The sequence below is a fragment of the Sinocyclocheilus grahami genome, unplaced genomic scaffold (genome assembly GCF_001515645.1).
Source record: "Sinocyclocheilus grahami isolate Dianchi unplaced genomic scaffold, SAMN03320097.WGS_v1.1 scaffold21.1, whole genome shotgun sequence".
Lineage (NCBI taxonomy): Eukaryota > Metazoa > Chordata > Actinopteri > Cypriniformes > Cyprinidae > Sinocyclocheilus > Sinocyclocheilus grahami.
This window is the reverse complement of record NW_015505200.1, coordinates 5,023,567-5,043,881: the sequence shown is the minus strand read 5'-3', so window position 1 is coordinate 5,043,881 and position 20,315 is coordinate 5,023,567. Positions and strand designations below refer to the sequence as shown.

General features: G+C 37.4%; 1 protein-coding gene across 1 annotated transcript; it reads left to right on the top strand.

Moving 5' to 3' along the window:
* Positions 1-216: 216 nt before the first annotated feature.
* On the top strand, positions 217-20,309 carry LOC107558844 (insulin receptor-like; the record flags this gene model as incomplete). Its single annotated transcript, XM_016242536.1, has 19 exons — positions 217-503; positions 4,446-4,585; positions 6,591-6,735; positions 6,842-7,056; positions 7,142-7,268; positions 8,164-8,414; positions 9,193-9,360; positions 9,492-9,690; positions 12,610-12,893; positions 12,988-13,127; positions 13,632-13,791; positions 14,397-14,499; positions 14,594-14,661; positions 14,888-15,117; positions 15,482-15,592; positions 15,732-15,891; positions 16,781-16,910; positions 17,021-17,155; positions 19,595-20,309. Coding segments are annotated over 19 exons (3,408 nt in total), but the record flags the coding sequence as incomplete, so codon positions are not given.
* Positions 20,310-20,315: the final 6 nt, after the last annotated feature.

The following is a 20,315-nucleotide window of genomic DNA, read 5'->3' as shown; positions in this document are numbered from 1 at the left end:
AATTTGCCACAAGAATAAAAAAAATTGTATAACATTTTTTTGCACTTGTATGTATGTATGTGTGTATGTATATATATATATATTTCTTTTGATTTTCCCTATAGAAATTAATGGTCAAGTGTGGTATCCTGTTTTTTGCAATAAGCCACACCCCCCTCTATATGAGTAGAAGTCACTGTGGATGAGAAGCATCTGTTCTTTCCCTAAAAATGTTTTCTTGACAACCAGTGCTGCCACGACCAGTGTCTGGGCGGCTGCTTGGAGCCCAACTCGTCAAACAAATGTGTGGCCTGCCGCAACTTCATGCACAATAACGTCTGCGTTGACAAGTGCCCAGCTGGTTTCTACACCTTTAAGGGCTGGCGCTGCGTCAGCTTCAGCTTTTGCCAGGAACTTCACAACAAGTGTAAGCAGAGCAAAGGTGACTGCCACGAATACGTCATCCACAACAGTGCCTGCATCCCAGAGTGCCCTTCTGGGTACACCACTGTGAACTCCACTACGTAAGTAACCCGCTGCTTGTACACTCTCTACTCAGTGTACATGCATAAATACTAGTGCACATGTCCCCAAGTGTTTTAAAGGTACTTCACATGCTACACATGTGCGTCAGGACCCATAAAAGCTCAATCTTTCGTGTATGAAATGTGACCTGTTAAGAGTGAGGTTGTCTGGGTCACTGGACCACTTTATGCCTCATTTAGACTTCAGACTTGAAAATGGAATAGATGGACTAGCCACTTGACTTTTCCTTTTCTCATTTACATGAGAAACATGATTTTTATGCTTTTCATATGCTCAAACAGCACCAAGGACTCAATGTTGTTTATATGAACTGGTAAGCTGTCCATTGCTGCTAAAAAAAACTGGGTTGGTGGTATAGCTGGTTTAAACTGGTCTAGCTAGTCTCCCAGTCTGAAAATTTTTTTAAATCCTTAAAACCAGCTGGCCAGACAAGTCTGACCAGGCTGAGAGACCTGCTAAGACCAGCAAAACAGCTTAGGCCGGTTTAAGTCAACAACTTAACAGGAACAAGAAGTGAAGAAAAGTACTGAACTGCAAAGATGGCTTAGAGCGATCAGGGCTGTGCTGAGCTCAATCGACTGTCTGAGTGCACAAAGGATAATTTGGGACAGAGTGAGTGAGAGAGTGTGTCAGAAAGCGAACGTTGTATGTTAATGAGAGGAGGTGTGTGAGTTTTAAAGCAGCACTGCCTGCCGCTGACCTAGTGTGAGGCTTGGCAGTGCTGTTTGTGCCCATTTAAAGAAGGTCTGAGCAGGAATAGGACGACTACAACAGACCACTAACCTCTGTTTTACAGAGCTTTTCAGAACAAAGTTTTGTATTGTTTGTTTGTTTGTAGTGGAAATATAGGATAACCAATGTCTCGTAGCTTTATTCCCTCTCACACTATTTCTATACACACATGCGTTTCTGTATGCAGAAGGATGGACGATTGTTCACATAAATGGTTTTTGTCACATTCTCAAAATTATTTTTAGTCTCTTTGGTCCATTCTCTTTGTTTAAATGGGAAACGCGTTTTAGCAACTATCCAGAGTTTGATATGAAGAGCAACAGACAGGTAAAAATGTAGTGCTGTTCAGACATTATGGGATATGATTTTTACATTTGTTAAAAGTCTTTCGTGCTTACCAGGGCTGCATTTATTTGATCAAAATGAGAAAGTTTCTTATTACATTTTAATTACAATTTTATTACAGTTATTACAATTTAAAATAACTGTTTTCTGTTCAATGTATTTTGAAATGTAATTTATTCCTGTGATGGCAAAGCTGAATTTTCAGCATCATTACTCCAGTCTTCAATGTCACATTTTCCTTCAGAAATTATTCTAATATGCTGAGTTGATGCTCAAGAAATATTTATTATAGTGCTGGGAGGTTTGGAACTCTCTCGGAACGCATGTACAACAGTTAGCGGAAGCTAGAGATTACGGTTTATTTTAAATATATTTTTCTTAGACAAACGCATCGATTCACTTCAGGAGGCATTTATTAACCCCCTGGAGCAATGTGGAGCACTTTTTATGATGGATGGATGCACTTTATTTTGCTTCAAAATCTCGACGACCATTCACTGTCATTATAAATCTTGGAATACAACAGTTAGCGGAAGCTAGAGATTACGGTTTATTTTAAATATATTTTTCTTAGACAAACGCATCGATTCACTTCAGGAGGCATTTATTAACCCCCTGGAGCAATGTGGAGCACTTTTTATGATGGATGGATGCACTTTATTTTTCTTCAAAATCTCGACGACCATTCACTGCCATTATAAATCTTGGAGGAGCCAGGACATTTTTTTATCTGACTCCGGTTGTATTCGTCTGAAAGAAGAAAGTCATATATACATAGGATGGCTTAAGGGTGAGTAAATCATGGGGTAATTTTCATTTTTGGGTGAACTATCCCTTTAACTTTTGAATGGTAGTGTGTTCAAAAGTTGAATGGAATGGTCAATTTTATGCTTTAAGAGCCCTCCAAAACAATATCAGGCACTGGTGAAATGTCTCCTGTAAAAATAGTGATTGCATTTGCTTGCAAAAAATTTTAGTTTGATTATTTTTGTACATGGAGTGAATAGGAATCTTCCATGATTTATTTTGTTTGCACCTTTGAGCTAAAACTTTTTTTCTTACACAGAAATTAAAATTTTATCATTTTTGACCGTCAAGTCACTTCAAACCATCTAATAGTTTATTCTACTGAGAAACTTAAAAATGTGTAACGTCTGAGCTGTTTTTGTCCAAAATGCAACAACACAAAATGGTGAGTCATACTGTCAATCAGCAGAAAGCATAAGCACCATAAATGTTTCAGGAAATGAGTCCTTATGACTCTTTCACTACATTCCAAGTCTTCTGAAGCCATACTATAGGTTTGTTTGTGTAACAGACTATATTTTGTGTGTAATGAGTTTCTCAGCGCATGGCTTAAAATGCTGTATGAACCACTTTTATGGTACTTTCATTTTTGGAGCTTGACCGTCTGAATCACCATCCTGTTTATTTGATGAGAAGATGAAGTACGATGTGACGTCAAAAAAATTGTTGAACCTTTTAGACGAACTAAAAGCTTTGAATGCTTATATCGTCTAAATGCGAATTTTGTCACTGTTTTGGAGTGCCTTATAGATAACCTTAAGACTAACATATTGATACTAACACCCAAAAAACTTTAATTTTGATTTCATGGGGACTTTAAATCTAAAAAGCAGACCTAAAATTTACTTTAGTGTTTATTTGAGTTTAAAAAATCATGTGGTTGAAGAAAAATTAGCGCAAGTAAATAATGACAGAACTGACCCTGTAATGCATGTTCTGCCAGATAGGACACTCCTTTTTTCGGTTACGCTTTTTCTTTCCCTCTTTCTCATGTTACTCTTGCTGCCCCCGTGCCAGTATGACCCCTGGACTGGGCAGTGTGGGTGCACTGTGGGAATTCAGACAGCAGACACACAAATCAAAGAGGCTGGACAGACACAGCGCAGTGGTCAGGCTTCTCGCCCCGTGCTGCCGCCCTCGGTTATAGTCTCAGCATGCTAGCTGGCCTCCATTGAGATATCAGGAGTTTCGACATCCTGGTCTCATCAACTTGTCTGTCTGTCAGCTGCATAGACAGGGAGCGCCGTCTGGCCACTGACAGATAAATGACTCTTGAGTTGCATCCCTGCCGCAGGGAGACATGGCATACTGGACTCTGATGTGTCTGCAATACAGATTTCACCCACGCTCCAGCTTCCCTTCAGATTAGCTGGATAAACCGCAACACATTCTGTCCTTTTTGGCAGGTACCATAAAAGAGTATCAATTTGCAAAACACAGTGATGACCCATTCAAGGAATAAACTTGTGCTTTACCCTATAGGTGGTTTGTGCACATTCGTGGCACGGCTTCACATCTGGTATCATGCTGTGACACTATTATAATTAAGACTTTTGGCATGGAAACCACGCCTCCATATCCTTTGTTTTGCTTGTGGATTCACATTTTATTGCAGTTGTTGTACAAATATGCGTAGTGTAGTTTCACAGGAAATAGTGGCACGGAAAGCATCCTGCACAGAAGACAAACAGTTCCTCAGTCAGGCCTGACGTATATACAAAAACAATCAGTGATTAAGTTGTGCCTCTGGCACGTCTGAGAGGATGTCTCATTCATCCTTGATTGCACCCTCGGCCTGCCCTGCAAGGTCACCCGTGCTCCCGCTCCCAGCGCTAACACTTTGGGCAACAGGATCCACGTCCTTGACACAAACAATCTGTTATTGTCGTAATACCGCAAATTTGCTTAAATGTCAACGAGAATAGAAACTCCATCATATCTGCATTTCGTTGTTTCTGTGTTGTTCACAGCACTTGTGGATGAATGAATTTTGTTTGTTGTGTGGCTTTGTGTACATGTGACTCTGTGTTCTGCAGGTTGAACTGCACCCCTTGCGCTGGCCTCTGTCCCAAAGTGTGCATGGGGCTGAAGACAGTGGACTCAGTCACTGCTGCGCAGGCTCTGAGAGGATGCACTGTAATCAACGGCAGTTTGGTCGTCAACATCCGTGGAGGGAGTAAGAACAAACAAACTCTCTAATACAATTTCTCCTCTTTGTGCAAGCGTAGAAGGACATCTTTAGCGCTCTGGAATTCATGGTTCTGATTGGTTAATCAGCATTCTGCAAATGTTTTTGTATAATGACAACTAAACTATATAATTGGCTTTTGTCTGTGGCAATCATTCCTCATACTATTGACACTATTGCTCATATAAATACACACACACACTCTCATATACGTACACAAAATTTTCTGTTTTCATTGATATTTAATTATTAATCTGTCAATTATTCTAGAGTATCGCAATATGCATATCGCAAGGGCGTGCGATATCGGAATCATTTTAATAATAGGCTACTTAAATCAAAATGTTGCAAAAGGTCAAAGTTTTAGTTCGACGCATATAGCAGAGAATTGCTTGACGTTAAAAAGAGTTGTGCAATAAGTTGCAGAAAACAACTCTTTGCCGTTTCGTCTTGCTTGCGGCGCGTGAACACCGAGTTGATTTGTCTTTTGCATCTCCTCATGTTTGAACAGACACAAACACAGAATTATGTCAATAGTACCTGTCTCACCAATCATTCTCGTAAACGCAGTCAGTTATGTTTTAAATGAATGTAAACAGCTGAGAAAGAAATCGGATGTGTGTCATTATACTGGATCCGTGCAGTCGGTTTTAAAGGGACAGCAGCCTATAAATACATGCTGCTGAATATGTCACTAATGTTAATCAAACAACAAAATGGCTATAACAAAGATTAATCTAAATTTAATTCATACAGTGAACACTATGCAGTGTTATTTTACACTTAATTATTAAATTTCTGTATCTGGATACTACTGTTTATTTTATATATGCTTGTAAATTGTGTATTTGTTCTTTTTTTTTCTTTCATTTCTTTCTTTTTTTTACTGACTGTTCACTTGCCTTTAATCATGTTTGAACTTTCTCAGACTATAGTTTTTGCTGTGGTATATGAAGAAGTACTTAAAGTGTATGGAAAGCAAAGTTACAATGATATAAAATTAGTGTCATTATTTTTTTTTTGTTTGCGTGTTCACACTAATGTTAAAATTACATTTTCTGATTTGTGAAATTACTTTTTATGTAATGCTAAAACACTGCTGGTCACTTTCAGAAGTTGCAGTGATTCTTTCTTTTCCAAGAGAGAATGTGAAACAAATTGGTTATATAATTTTCATAACAAAACAGCTATAACAAAGATTACTCTAAATTTAATTCATAGTGAACACTATGCAGTGTTATTTTACACTTAATTATTAAATGTCTGTATCTGAATACTACGGTTTATTTGATCTCTGCTTGTGTATTTGACGGTTCACTTGCCTTTAATCATGTTAGAACTTTCTCAGGCTATAGTGTTTGCTGTGGTATACGCAGAAGTACTTCATGTGTGCGGAAAGCAAAGTTACAATGATATAAAATTAGTGTCATTAATTGTTTACATTGATGTTAAAATGACATTTTCTGATTTGTGACGTTACTTTTTAAGTACTGCTAAAACACTGCTGGTCACTTTCAGAAGTTGTAGCGATTCTTTCTTTTCCAAGAGAGAATGTGAAACAAATTGGTTATATAATTTTCATTTTCATCATTTAAATTGATTTTACACACTTTAAGCAATATCGTATCGCATATCGCATTTTTCTTCAATATCACACAGCCCTAATACACACTGTGTGAATATATATATATATATATATATATATGTATACAATAATAATAATATTATTATTATAATTATTACAAAATTATAATTATTAATTTGTAAGTCATTCAGGTGTATAATAATATTAATATAATAATTAATTATATCGTATATTTTGCACCTTGGGTGTGCATTCACTTCCAATAATTCAATGGTTCGCCATTAGTTATTTCTTATGTAATCAATAGAAACACATACACAGAAACACATACAATCGTATGTACATTCAACAGAGTGCAGGTTTTCAAAAATTCCGATTTTAAACTTGCTCTCCATCCCTCCCTGTTAGATAACATAGCCGCAGAGCTGGAAGCTAACTTGGGACAGCTGGAGGAGATCACCGGCTACCTGACAGTACGACACTCATACGCCCTAGTCTCTCTATCTTTCCTTCGCAAGCTCCGAATCATCCATGGAGAGACACAGGAAGTCGAGTATGAGTCTTGTCATAGGATTTGTCAAACCTAATAATCCCATGTCATCTATATATTCCCTCCTCTTCCCTTGTCCTCACTTGTGTGCTGTATTATTTCCCATCAGGAATTATTCCTTCTATGCCCTCGATAACCAGAACCTGCGTCAGTTGTGGGACTGGAACAAACACAACCTGACCATCAAGCAGGGTCGCATGTTTTTCCATCATAATTCAAAACTCTGCATGTCAGAGATCCGGAAGATGGAGGAGGTGACCGGCACTAAGAACCGGCAAGCAAAGAATGACATTGTCTCAAAGACCAATGGAGATCAGGCTTCATGTGAGGAGGACATAGCGTTGCATTTCAGTTATGCTCGTGCTCTTTCTGAATAAATCTGAATGCATTTTTGTTCCTATTTCATTAGGTGAGAGCCAGGTTTTGAAGTTCACACAGATTCGCACGCTTTCTGACAAGATCATAATTAAATGGGAACCTTTCTGGCCACCAGATTTTCGAGACCTCCTGGGATTCATGGTTTTATACAAAGAGGCGTAAGTGACTTGACTTTTTATACCTGTGATATGACCCTGTTCCCCTCACACACACACACACACACGACGCGCTACTCTGCGCTGCGCAAAACTCCGCATTTGAACAGTCAATAGCAAATACTTAAACTAATAACAAAACATACTTGCAGTCGCTGATTCAGAAGCGCCAGATTGTCATAGCAAAGTCAGAAATTACCCCTTTTTTTTTTTTTTTTTTTTTTTTTTTAGAAATAGCCTTTGTGCACAGCCAGCCTTGTACTCTTCTAGGTTCGTCCATAAAATGCGTTGCACAAATTCGAACATCTGGGTTGTGCTGTTCTGTTGTAAATAAATCTTAACCAATGATTCCTAATGGGCGGCATTATGCTAATATTTCCACATAGTGACGTAGATATGTGGGGGCGTGTTAGAACGAGCCGTTTTAGGTAGGCGTGGTTGACTCTTAACTTTTATAAAGAATATCTCTTTGGATTTGAGACTTCAGTCTTTGCAACTTTACAGATCTTCTTTATGCACCAAGAGCTTGTAACACTCCAAAGAGAAAGGAAAACTTGAAATCGCATCATATGACCCCTTTAATCAGTCTAGACCGTTTGTTTACTGTGTTTTGAATGAGGCTGTGAGGGATAGAAGTATTGTCCAAAATCCAGACCATTTTGCCCACTGGAAACTTTTAAGTGAAGTCTATATTTTGTGTTTTGTCAACTTAATGGTCCATTCCAAGTTAAATGGACTGTACTTCCACTTGATTTTCATTTTCACCGTATTCAAAACGTCATCTACCCTGACTCTAAGGTCCATTTTATTGCTGTTCTTAGTTTGTAGTTTGAGTACATTGCAATAAAGTGATGATTTATGTGTAAGGATTTGTTGACATTTCTCTCTGCTCCTCTAGGCCATATAAGAACGTGACTGAGTTTGATGGTCAGGACGCATGTGGCTCTAACAGCTGGGTCATAGCAGATGTAGACCCTCCGCCTCGTGCCACAGATGGAAAGGAACAGCAGGAGCCCGGGTACCTCATCCTCCCTCTGAAGCCGTGGACACAGTACGCCATCATGGTCAAAACCCAGCTCTCCGCTTCTGATGAACACCAAGTCCACGGAGCAAAGAGCGAAATCATCTATGTCCTCACCAATGCTACCAGTAAGAGCTTCAGAAGCAGTGTCTTGAGAAGATTATGAAGTTTTTTTTGCGGCGACTCGTACTGTCAAGCAAAATTTAAATATGATTAGTTTTCCAGAAGTGGGGAGGACAAACCTAGAAATTTACAAAGTTGGGATGGTCAGTTTTTTTGTATGCCCTTGCTCAAAACATCTATTTACTCTCTTAGAGCTTTGAATTTGAATTCTGATTTTGAATGCGTAATCTCTTCACCAAACCTGCTTAAAACTGAATTTAGTAATTTCTGAAGTTGTTTTCTGATTCCAGTTGCAGTGTTTATCGTGTAGGCTTGGCATGAGAGAGCAATAAAAGAGGTCAAAGGCTGGTAAAATAGGTTGCTGATGACTTTCAACAGTGTGAAATCACTCAGCATGACAGGCCGTGATTTAGGAGAAAAAACTAATGTGGTTTGGTTTCAGTGCTGCCAGGTGTCTGTCTGGCTTCCTTTTGAGCTTGTTTTGTCTTTTCTTCCTGATCAACCAGATAACCCTTCACTAAGCTGAGAACATTGTTTTTTCTTCTGGTTTGGTAAATGGTTGGGTTCGCATGCTGTGATATCGATGGTGCCCCCTTCCACTTCTTCCTTTTTAGCTGGAAACTGTCATTATTCTTCTTGTCTCATTGGTGACCCAGTCTGACAATGTGGTCTAGCCAGAATTGAGTTTAATCTACTGTTCTACTAGTCTACTTTTTTACTTTGTTTTCATTTAAAATCATTCATGGTTTTTCCATATACCTATGTGTGATTTTTGTTTTTTAGAACCCTCTGTGCCCCTGGACCCCATATCCTCATCAAACTCCTCATCTCAGATCATTCTGAAGTGGAAGCCCCCTAACGATCCAAATGGAAACGTCACACACTACCTGGTCTTCTGCCAGCAGCAACCAGAGGCCAGCGAGCTCTATAAGTTTGATTACTGTCAGAAAGGTTAGAAAACATACAACAATATAACGTAGAACAAACACATTAGTGTTCAAAAGTATAGGGTTGGTAAGACTTGGAATATTATCTGTAATTATGCCAGAACAAAGTCTGAGCCTTGTGTTTCTGTTGTTCAGGTATGAAGCTGCCCACCAGAGCCCCCACACAAGTGGACAGTGAAGAGGAACAGAAGTGGAACCAAACCGAAGAGCAGGGCCAAGATAGCCGCTGCTGTGCTTGCCCCAAAACGGAGAAACAGTTGAAGAAAGAGGCAGAGGAGACAGAGTACCGCAAAACCTTCGAGAACTACCTCCATAATGAAGTGTTTGAGCTCAGGTAAACTTTCTGCTTCTTCGTTTAACTAGTGTAGATTAGAACAGCAAAAATTAATCATTAATGAAAATAACTGATTTGCAAATGATCAATTAGAACCTCCCCCAGTGACACAGAGTAGTAAAAAATGGTTTTCTATGAAAAAAATTTTTTTTAATTTTACTATTTTTGCACTCAATATATAGCATATATTATAGGGACTTTTTCATGTATAAACAATATATGGCACACATTATTCTTAATTTTTCATATGTAGACAATATCTTTCATATATTACATAGGCTTTTTAGATAGGCAATATATGGCATACATAATAGAAACTTTATTTTAAGTGCAATATATAGCACACATTTTATAGTTTATTTTCCATATATAGGCAATATATTGCATACATATAATTTTTTTCATATATAAATAATATCACATACATTCATATACACTAATATAAAGACTATATAGCATGCTGCACATTATATACACTTTTTCATATAAAAGCAATATATAGCATAGATATTCTGTAGACTCATTCATCTATAAACAGTATATTGCATATATTATATAAAAAATTTTCATATGTAGACAATTTATAGCATACATAACATACACTTTTTCATTTATAGGCAATATATAGCATACATTAGGTAATTTTTTGCATATAGTCAGTTTTCATATTGTTTCAAGGAGAACATTGTGCAGGATTTATCAACAAATTAATCAATTATCAAAGTAGTTCTTAGTTAGTCCTAGTGAAAAGGGTTCAGAAACATTCGGAGACTCTTGAGATGCAGCTGTCAGATTCTTCACCTGATGTGACCCTCTTAAGTGGAGATTCTCAAGTGGTTCATGGTGTTCATCTATTTTCTTCAGTTCTAAGCTCAGGGTTGAATGTCTTCGCAGTGGTCACTCTGGGTTAATTTTGACTCCACCAAGACCTTGAGTATGTGTTTTTGTTCGTTTCCACTGTCTTTGTGTATCTTTGGCCTTCAGAAGCTCACAGCTGGCTTTAAAGGTCCTGTTCCACTCCTACACACACATGCACACTCCCACGTACACACACATGTTCTCTTAAACCTTGTACAGGCTTTAGTTTAGTGTAATCTTTTTTGGGGGGGGAAAGATGTTGTCTGCTTTGTGGTAGTGATAGACAATGTTGACAGCGACTACACACATGCACACTCCCACGTACACACACATGTTCTCTTAAACCTTGTACAGGCTTTAGTTTAGTGTAATCTTTTTTGGGGGGGGGAAAGATGTTGTCTGCTTTGTGGTAGTGATAGACAATGTTGACAGCGACTATCACGACGCATTCAGAGGAAGTGCAGACTCCTACACAGACTGTGTCTCTCGATACCCTAAATATTATAGTTGTCTTGCAGCTGGTCTGCACATTTTATTCAGTGATTTTATGGACTATAAAAAGTGTTCAGTTGATTTTATTTAGATGTTAATATATGGTTTTACTTAAAAAATATTTTATCCTCGGAAATGCTTTGGTTCTTAAAGCACACCAAAAGCGCTGAATCCTCCTGTCCTGAGCGCTTATATTTGAGGAAATAACTGAAGGCTGTGGTGCTCTGGTAGTGGTTTACCACTGGAATAGTTAAAACCAACCACATGAAATGCTGCTCTGCTCCCTCTAGTGGTGATGTGAGTAATGAACACAATGAACTGGAATTTTGTTGCTTGTAATTCATGTATAGTGGTGTTGTGGCCAAACAAAGTAGTTTCGCTTTCACAACAAAACACAGCATCAACACACAGTGGGCTTGAGTGAGCGGAGGCCGGCTTGAGTGAGTGGTGGCGGGTATTTATTCCTGTGACAGCAAAGCTGAATTTTCATTTCCAGTTAAAGTTTCCTTCCGAATCATTCTACTGTACTGATTTGATGCTCATAAACATTTCTTATTATTGTCAATGTTGAAAATAGTTCTTAGTGCTTCTTAAATTTTTTGCAAGGAGCCATGGACTCTTTGAGAAATATATAATTCATAATAATAGCATTTATTGGAAATAGAAAACTTTTTGTAACATTATAAATGTTTTTGCTGTCATTTTGATCATTTTACTGTGTCCTTGCTGAATTTAAGTATAATATAAAAAAATATTATAATTAAAAAAATTCTTCCTGACCCCAAACGTCTGAATGGCAGTGTGTATTGATATGTCGTCTTGCGCAACACAGATTTTTGTCCTTTCGAATTCCCTTTAGAATGTGAATATTTTCACAAACAACCTGCTTCAACAGGAAATGTCAACAGAAAGAAAACTGCACTCAAGCGAAGTTGCTAATGTTTGAATTTGTTTGAAGTTGTTGAATGAATAGTCACTTTAAGTCTCCATATATTTCCTAAACCGTAATTTGCCATGCTTTTATGTAATTATACAGTAATTTGTGGTCTGTATTCAACAATGAAGTGATAATGGATGCCCTTTTCCTTCTGAGGAGCTGGAGTGAAGCTACGTTAGTCACAGAGCCAAAGAAAGAACACGTCATGAGGCATATGTCATATCCCTTTAGATTTTTCCCATGTTGTTTTGAAGAGTTAAAGCTTGTGACATGAACATCTGTTTAGCGCAGGTGACCATTTGATTAATGGAATAAATAAGTGCTACAACATATAGAACTGCCATTAAATTGTTTTGTTTTTTTACAATCAGTCAATCAAATTGTTTGATCTTTGAGTGAGGCTGCATAAATTACATGCATTATTGCATGACTCTCATCAGCTGGTATCACAACATATGCACACTTTTTCAACATCCGCAACCATTTGGATGTATTATAAAGGTCTGATCACACCAAAAAGCACTCCAGTCATTCACATGTACTAATGCAAGATACAAACCATCTTAAAATACAACCTGTATAGGAACCTAAGTCTAGACTATGTGCCTCTTTGCGTGTTTCTGTGTCTCTAGGACATCACGACAGCGCAGATCTCTGGTGGGCATTGCCAACAGGACCTCTTCTCGTCTTTTCACTACACCTTCTTCACTGCCCAATGGCTCTGCCACTCGTAGCCCAGAGGAGGAAGCAGAGGCCAATAAGATTTCCCTGATTGTTCAGGCCAAAGAGTCGACGGTCATCTCCAATCTGCGCCATTTCACCAGCTACCAGATAGAAATCCATGCCTGCAACCATGAGACTAACCCCTCTCGCTGCAGTATGGCGGCCTACGTCAGCGCCCGCACCATGCCTGAAGGTATGGGATTGTTATTTTATGACGCATTATTATTTTATATATTGTAGCTATTATTAATCACTTTAACTTGTAACCTTTACTTTGTTTCTTATAGAAAAAGCAGATGACATTGTGGGGCCGATAACCTGTGAGGTGTCTGAGTACTCCGTACACATCAGGTGGATGGAGCCTAAGGCCCCAAATGGCATGATTATTCTCTATGAAGTCCATTATAAGAGACTGGGAGATACAGAGGTGAGATGCTACATGAGACGAAGATCGAATCGTGCCATGAATGCTGGCTGCACTTTTAATCAGATTTTTATCAATCCTGTCGAAATCAACATGTGCTAGCTCCAAATCAGCAAGCTATTTTAGCATCATTCCGTCAGCTGTGTATTTCTGTAACCATGGAGAAATCCAGCCAGAGACAGTGGAAATGTTCCTAATGTTGTTTTTGAAAAGCTTTGGATAAACAAGGGTTGATTATATAAAGGCTAATAATTGTTGTAAGTGAAACAAAACATGATGGTTTTGCACTTAGTGGCACATGCACCTGTTTACGTTGATGGATTTGAAACACTCTGTTGTAACTGTTTACGCTGACATCTGGCAGTTTCATTAAAGTCTGATGAGTGATATTTGGATGTATTAGTGTGAGGTGGACTTTAAAAACATGATAAAAGCCAAGACTTTGCCACTGGCTAATGGACGTCTTCAGCTGTATGGGTTGTCTAACTGCATGCCTTTATGTCTTAGGAGCTGCACCATTGCGTATCCAGGAAGAATTATATTGCAGACGGAGGCTGCAAGCTGAGAGTGGTGCATCCTGGGAACTATACAGTGCGGATCAGAGCCACCTCTCTGGCAGGCAATGGATCATGGACAGAGCCAACACACTTCTATGTGCAAGACCTACGTAAGACGCTATTACACACACACACACAGCTTGTCTATAATGATAATGAATATCACATTTTCAGTTTTGAAATTATGCATAAGACCCACATAACTGAATCACACACTGATATAATGGTGCAAAGTTTCAACCTCTAGGTTTTTATTAGGGGGGGGAGTCAAAATGTTGCATTTTAATTTGGAAGCCCTAAGATGCCATGGATTATATATATTTTTAAATCGTAAATTGGTTTTGTTGTGTTGTTGTTGTTGTTTATTGGTCATTTGTGTTTTAATTATTTATTTAATGATAAGCTACCACTAAATATTGTAGAAACCTAATTTGCTGTAAAGTTGCTTTGCAATGATTTGTATTGTGAAAAGCGCTGTACAAACAAACTTGAATTGAATTGAAAAATTGAATTTATTATATATTATTTTTTAATTCCTTGGCATTTTAAGGCTTTCTATAACATATTGGTGAATTATTATCAGTGTATGGATACTTACTATTTTTATTTACTTTTGTTTATTATTATTTGCTCCATTGTGTCCCGCACCTGTTATCAGACTTGGTTTGGATATGCACACTTTTTTAATTTTTTTCTATTGTGTGTATGTGAACAGGTGTGGACCCATCCAACATGCTGAAGATTGTGATGGGTCCTGTGATCTGTGTCTTTCTACTCATCATGATGGGAGGTGTAGGCTTTTTCATGTTCAAGAAAAAGTAAGTGTTTCTCTTGTGAATATCCTTAAAACCAATGCAGAAAACTGATCTTAATGAGGTGTATGGATTTAATTTTGTTTGTTCATCTGATCAGACAAACAGATGGTCCGACTGGGCGACTTTATACCTCTCCAAATCCAGAGTATTTCAGCCCAGATGAGGGTGAGCAACTTTCCTTTACCTTTTCATGTGCTTAATGACCTCTGACAGAGAATGCTGTGGTCGATGCACATTTAATTTTGTTTTAATAGAACCAGAGTTGATCACATTAACAGTGTTATCGATTTAGGACGATTATCACATTTAAAATGACTTTCTCTTCTGTCTGAAATCTGCTCCATCTCAAATATGGCACTGTGTGTCATGCACATCTGTTGTGTCTGTGCAGTGTATGAGCCAGACGAGTGGGAGGTGCCTCGTGAAAAGATTACTCTGTTGCGAGAGTTAGGCCAGGGATCTTTTGGCATGGTGTATGAGGGCATAGGAAAAGACATAGTTAAAGGTGAGCCACAGATCTGTGTCGCGGTGAAGACGGTTAACGAGTCGGCCAGCCTCAGAGAGAGGATTGAGTTCCTCAACGAAGCTTCTGTGATGAAGGCATTCAGCTGCCACCATGTGGTAAGACATGTTTCTACATGTCAGGCTTCCTGTCCTGCATGTTTTGTAGTTAGACTCAGTGTTATTTTAGTATTATTTATATACTATTTATTAATATTTTGAATTAGCTTTTTGTTTTTATATTTTTAGTTTTCATTTTAAGTTTTAGTAAGTTTATGTGCTTTTTAAATATATATATATTTCAGTTGTAATTTTAGTATGTCAACTTTTTTCAGTATCTAATATCTTTTATTATATAATTTATCATATAACAATTTTTTCAGCTTTATTTTAATTACTGAAAATAGTTTTAGTTTTTAGTTGTACTTGCACTGGTTGGACTGTGATGTTTTTTGATGATAACTGGCATGATTTTGTGGGTTAGGTGAGGCTGTTGGGGGTGGTGTCTAAAGGCCAGCCAACTCTGGTGGTGATGGAGCTAATGACACATGGAGATCTGAAGAGTTACCTGCGTTCTCTTAGACCTGACTCGGAGGTAACAAACCGTAGCAGAGGAGTCACTGTCAGACCTGCTACAGATTACTTCTTTAGATTAGTTATAAGGAGCTAGACTTTTAGATTAATAAAAGTACCGTTTAAATAATGGATTTTTGTTTTACTGTGCTGTTTGACAGAATAATCCAGGTCGGCCTCCTCCAACGCTGAAAGAGATGATTCAGATGGCCGCTGAGATAGCAGATGGGATGGCTTACCTTAACGCCAAGAAGTTTGTGCACCGAGATCTTGCAGCCAGGAACTGCATGGTGGCCGAAGACCTGACTGTAAAAATTGGAGGTACAGTACCAATCATAGGGGTAAATTTATGTAAGTCCAGTCTCTAAATTCCCTGTGCAAAGCTCTGAACGATTCAAGGTGCTAACATAACTGGTTCGGAAATCAGTATGGTAGTAGGTACTACATTGTATGAGGATTAAACCAAACAATAAATGCTAAATAGAAAAATATATAGATATATTATAGCACAAGATATCAAATATTAGATCATTAGAAATGTTCCCTTGGTAACTATCTGAAATAAATAGGTTTGTTGAAATACTAAAATTACTAAAACTGAAATAAAAATGTGCTAAAGATATATAGAAATATAAAAATCAAAGAAAAAAACATTAAATACCATAACTAATAACTTGAATTTTTTTTATAATCAAGTCAAGTCACCTTTATTTATATAGCACTTTATACAATACAGATTGTGTCAAAGTAGCTTTACAGTGTTAAACAGGAAAATAATGTTCCAGTGATGCAAACAAAATTAATTTCTGCTGTAAAGCAGCTCTTAAAAGATGACAACAATAAACAGTCAACACAATGCAGACACTCTGAACTGATTCATTTGTGTCCCACGATTATGATTCTTGTGTTAATACCTTGTTAAAATGTGTACTTTTAGTGATATGTGATGCTTTCCATGCTTCGGTTTCATGTGAAATGAAAAAACAGTGTATAATTATGTCCTTTTATGATAAATGATTCTCTGTCTGGGTGGAACTAGTCTTGGGTCTAGTTCAAAATGAGCTGCTGAATACAAGATCATAATGATAAAGGAGGGGCAAGTGTTGAAGCACAGGATGTGCTGTAATATATCTTGTATATTGTATTGTGTCATCTATTATTGTAAGAGCTTTCTAATGATGTTATTTTGTCTTGTGTTCTCTGCTGTCAGATTTTGGCATGACGAGAGACATTTATGAGACTGATTACTACAGAAAGGGTGGGAAGGGCCTGCTTCCTGTGAGATGGATGGCCCCTGAGTCGCTGAAGGATGGAGTTTTCACAGCTCACTCAGACTGCTGGTGAGCTGACCATGTGCACACAAACAACCATAAAAAGACATGCGTTATTGTTGTAGGACAATGTTTAGCGTATGTTTTAATCAGTCACAAGCCATGCTGTGCTTGTCCAGGTCGTTTGGCGTGGTTTTATGGGAGATCAGTACTCTGGCTGAGCAGCCATACCAGGGGCTGTCCAATGAACAGGTCCTTAAGTTTGTGATGGAGGGAGGCTATCTGGACAGACCAGACAACTGCGCAGACAGATTGTGAGTATATTACTGACATATTGCCTGTTTTTTTTTGTTTTTTTTTCTGCTGGACAGTCAGACCAGTAGTTATAATTTCAACTTGCCCTGCCAACATTTTGGCGCATGAAAGAATGATAACTTTTTTATTTTTAGCAATACATTTTTATTTTTGCTAGAATTATATTTTTCAAGAACATTTTCTGCATAATTTTGTTTTAAAATTTTTACAAAAAGAGTATTGCAAGAAGCTGAAAATTATAGCTAATTCCGTGGGTCCTTAAAAAGTCTTACATTTAGTTGTATCAAAATTTAAGGCTATAAAAAGTCTTAAATGGTATAATCAGTCACAAGCCATGCTGTGCTTGTCCAGGTCGTTTGGCGTGGTTTTATGGGAGATCAGTACTCTGGCTGAGCAGCCATACCAGGGGCTGTCCAATGAACAGGTCCTTAAGTTTGTGATGGAGGGAGGCTATCTGGACAGACCAGACAACTGCGCAGACAGATTGTGAGTATATTACTGACATATTGCCTGTTTTTTTTTTGTTTTTTTTTCTGCTGGACAGTCAGACCAGTAGTTATAATTTCAACTTGCCCTGCCAACATTTTGGCGCATGAAAGAATGATAACTTTTTTATTTTTAGCAATACATTTTTATTTTTGCTAGAATTATATTTTTCAAGAACATTTTCTGTATAATTTTGTTTTAAAATTTTTACAAAAAGAGTATTGCAAGAAGCTGAAAATTATAGCTAATTCCGTGGGTCCTTAAAAAGTCTTACATTTAGTTGTATCAAAATTTAAGGCTATAAAAAGTCTTAAATGGTACAAGAAAGTCTTAATTGTGATTTCAAGGGGTCTTAAATTTGGGGATGGAAAGACAAGAATCGCAATATGGCTTAATGTGACGATTAAACTTCAAAAGGCTATGATTTCATTGAATAAATATGAAAGCTGCCATGGCAGTAGCCAGGGTTTGAAAATGAGTGAGGTCTAGGGTGGGGTTAAGAATTGTGCTATAATAACCCCACATACAACTCATTTTATACACTAAACACTTTAAAAGAGACAGATATGTAGATGTTTGTGAAAGATGTTTTTTTCTGTTTTGGAGGAATGAGCATTGTTAAATTATATCATATTGCACCATTACTTTAGCTTATAATTACTTTATATTATAGGCATATCATTTTATCATTTGTTTATTGTTCATTCAACAACACATAGGCCTATTACTGTTATAGTTTTCATTAATAACCATTGCTATATAGATGATAACTTTGTCTAGTGCTCTAATGAATGTTTTTGGCATGACTTTGTGAAAATTTAACTACAATACTCAACGAAATAGCATAGAGACATAACCTACTTGTTCTACATATCTCTGGACTAGTGATATATGGTACTGTTTTGATAGCGTTGATAATGTTTCTGATGGATAATATCATGTTTTGTTTTGTTGTTTTGCGTTTGCCTTACCGAATGTGGCATCCTGTCAGCAATAACATGTTTGTGGGCTCTTTTGATAAGTTTTGGCGGTCATTGCAATGTTGCCAGATATTGCTATGAAAACAAATAAAAACCAAAAATAGTTAAAAAATAAACAGAAATGAGTTCAAAAAAGATATCGCTAACCCTAAACTGCAACTTCCCGCTCTATTAACTTTCTAAAGTGTCAAATTAAGTAGAAAAGAGAAGTCCAAAGACGCTTATAATAACTGGATCTGGCAACCAGACTCCGCCAGCGCCTTGTAGAAATCATTTTCATACCACGGGCACTAAACATTCTTGCAAAATGTCTCAGCTTAATTATACATGCAGACACTCATATGAGGAGCTTTAAACAGTAGATTAGTCATTTAGAGAACAAATTTTATTTTTGAACCTATAATATCATATATATTATAGCTAAATATAGCTGTTGTTAGTAACATAATCTGTTATTTTACACATTTTAGATCATATAATCGGACCCTTTTTTAACTTTTTGATTATTTTTAGATTACTTTTAAATTAAATAATTAATTAAAAATTAAATCAAAATAAAACACTTGCTAAAAAAAGACAAAATAGTTTATTTGTTTATTCTGTGTGGCCTCTCAGTTTTTTGTGTAATTATAGCCACCTGACTAGTGGTTGGTCTGTGTGTGCAGTTCCACAAAGCAGTAAGACTTTCTGAACATATAGGCGTTTTTAAAAAAGAAAATTTAAAAAAACTATAATTATGGAGAATCAATGAATTATGAAAAAAATACTGCCGTTTTGTCAATATTAAGTAATCATGTTATCAATAAAAAATAACTGTAGACTGATTTGGAATATTTTAGGTAATCTAATCTAATCTAATTACAAGTATTTCACTTTTGGAATTGGATTACATAACCAAGATTACATATAATCAGTTACTACCCAGCATTAATCTTTAACTCTAAAGAGTATCTATTTTTCCTGATCTTCCAGGCATAGCCTGATGCAGATGTCCTGGCAGTACAATCCCAAAATGAGGCCCACCTTCCAGGAGATCATCGAGATGCTCCGGGAGGATCTGCATCCCTCGTTTCAGGAGGTCTCCTTCTTCTACAGTGAGGAGAACAAGCCGCCTGAGACGGAGGAGTTTGATATGGACCTGGAGAACATGGAGAGCATCCCATTGGACCCTTCCTCATACTCTCAGAGGGAGTGCTGTCTAGACGGTGACGAGGGCTCATCCGTGGGCCTTCGGGGGAGTTATGAGGAGCACGTGCCATATACACATATGAATGGCAGCAAGAAAAACGGACGCATCTTATCCCTACCCCGATCTAACCCTTCTTAATATTATTAACCCCATCAAGCTATATTAGATTGTTTTTCTTTATTTTATAGATTCACTTTCATCAAGCTCTATATCAAAAGCTCTTCAGAAAGTAATCTCAGGACATTTGTTTTCTACTTTACTGCCTCAGTATGATGATGATGATACAGGGTGCAGGTTATTTTTTTTCTTGTATTTAAAGAAGATACACATCAACTGCTTCTTTTCTGTCTTTTTTTTGTTTTTGCCAAGTTTCAAGGACTGGTCAAATGGAACAAACTGTGAAATTAACCTCAGACAACCAGAAGGCTGCTTTTAACCTTACATCTCCTCAGACTCTCCCCTCATCCACCAACCGATTTTCCCTGACTTTCTCCAGAAAAAAAA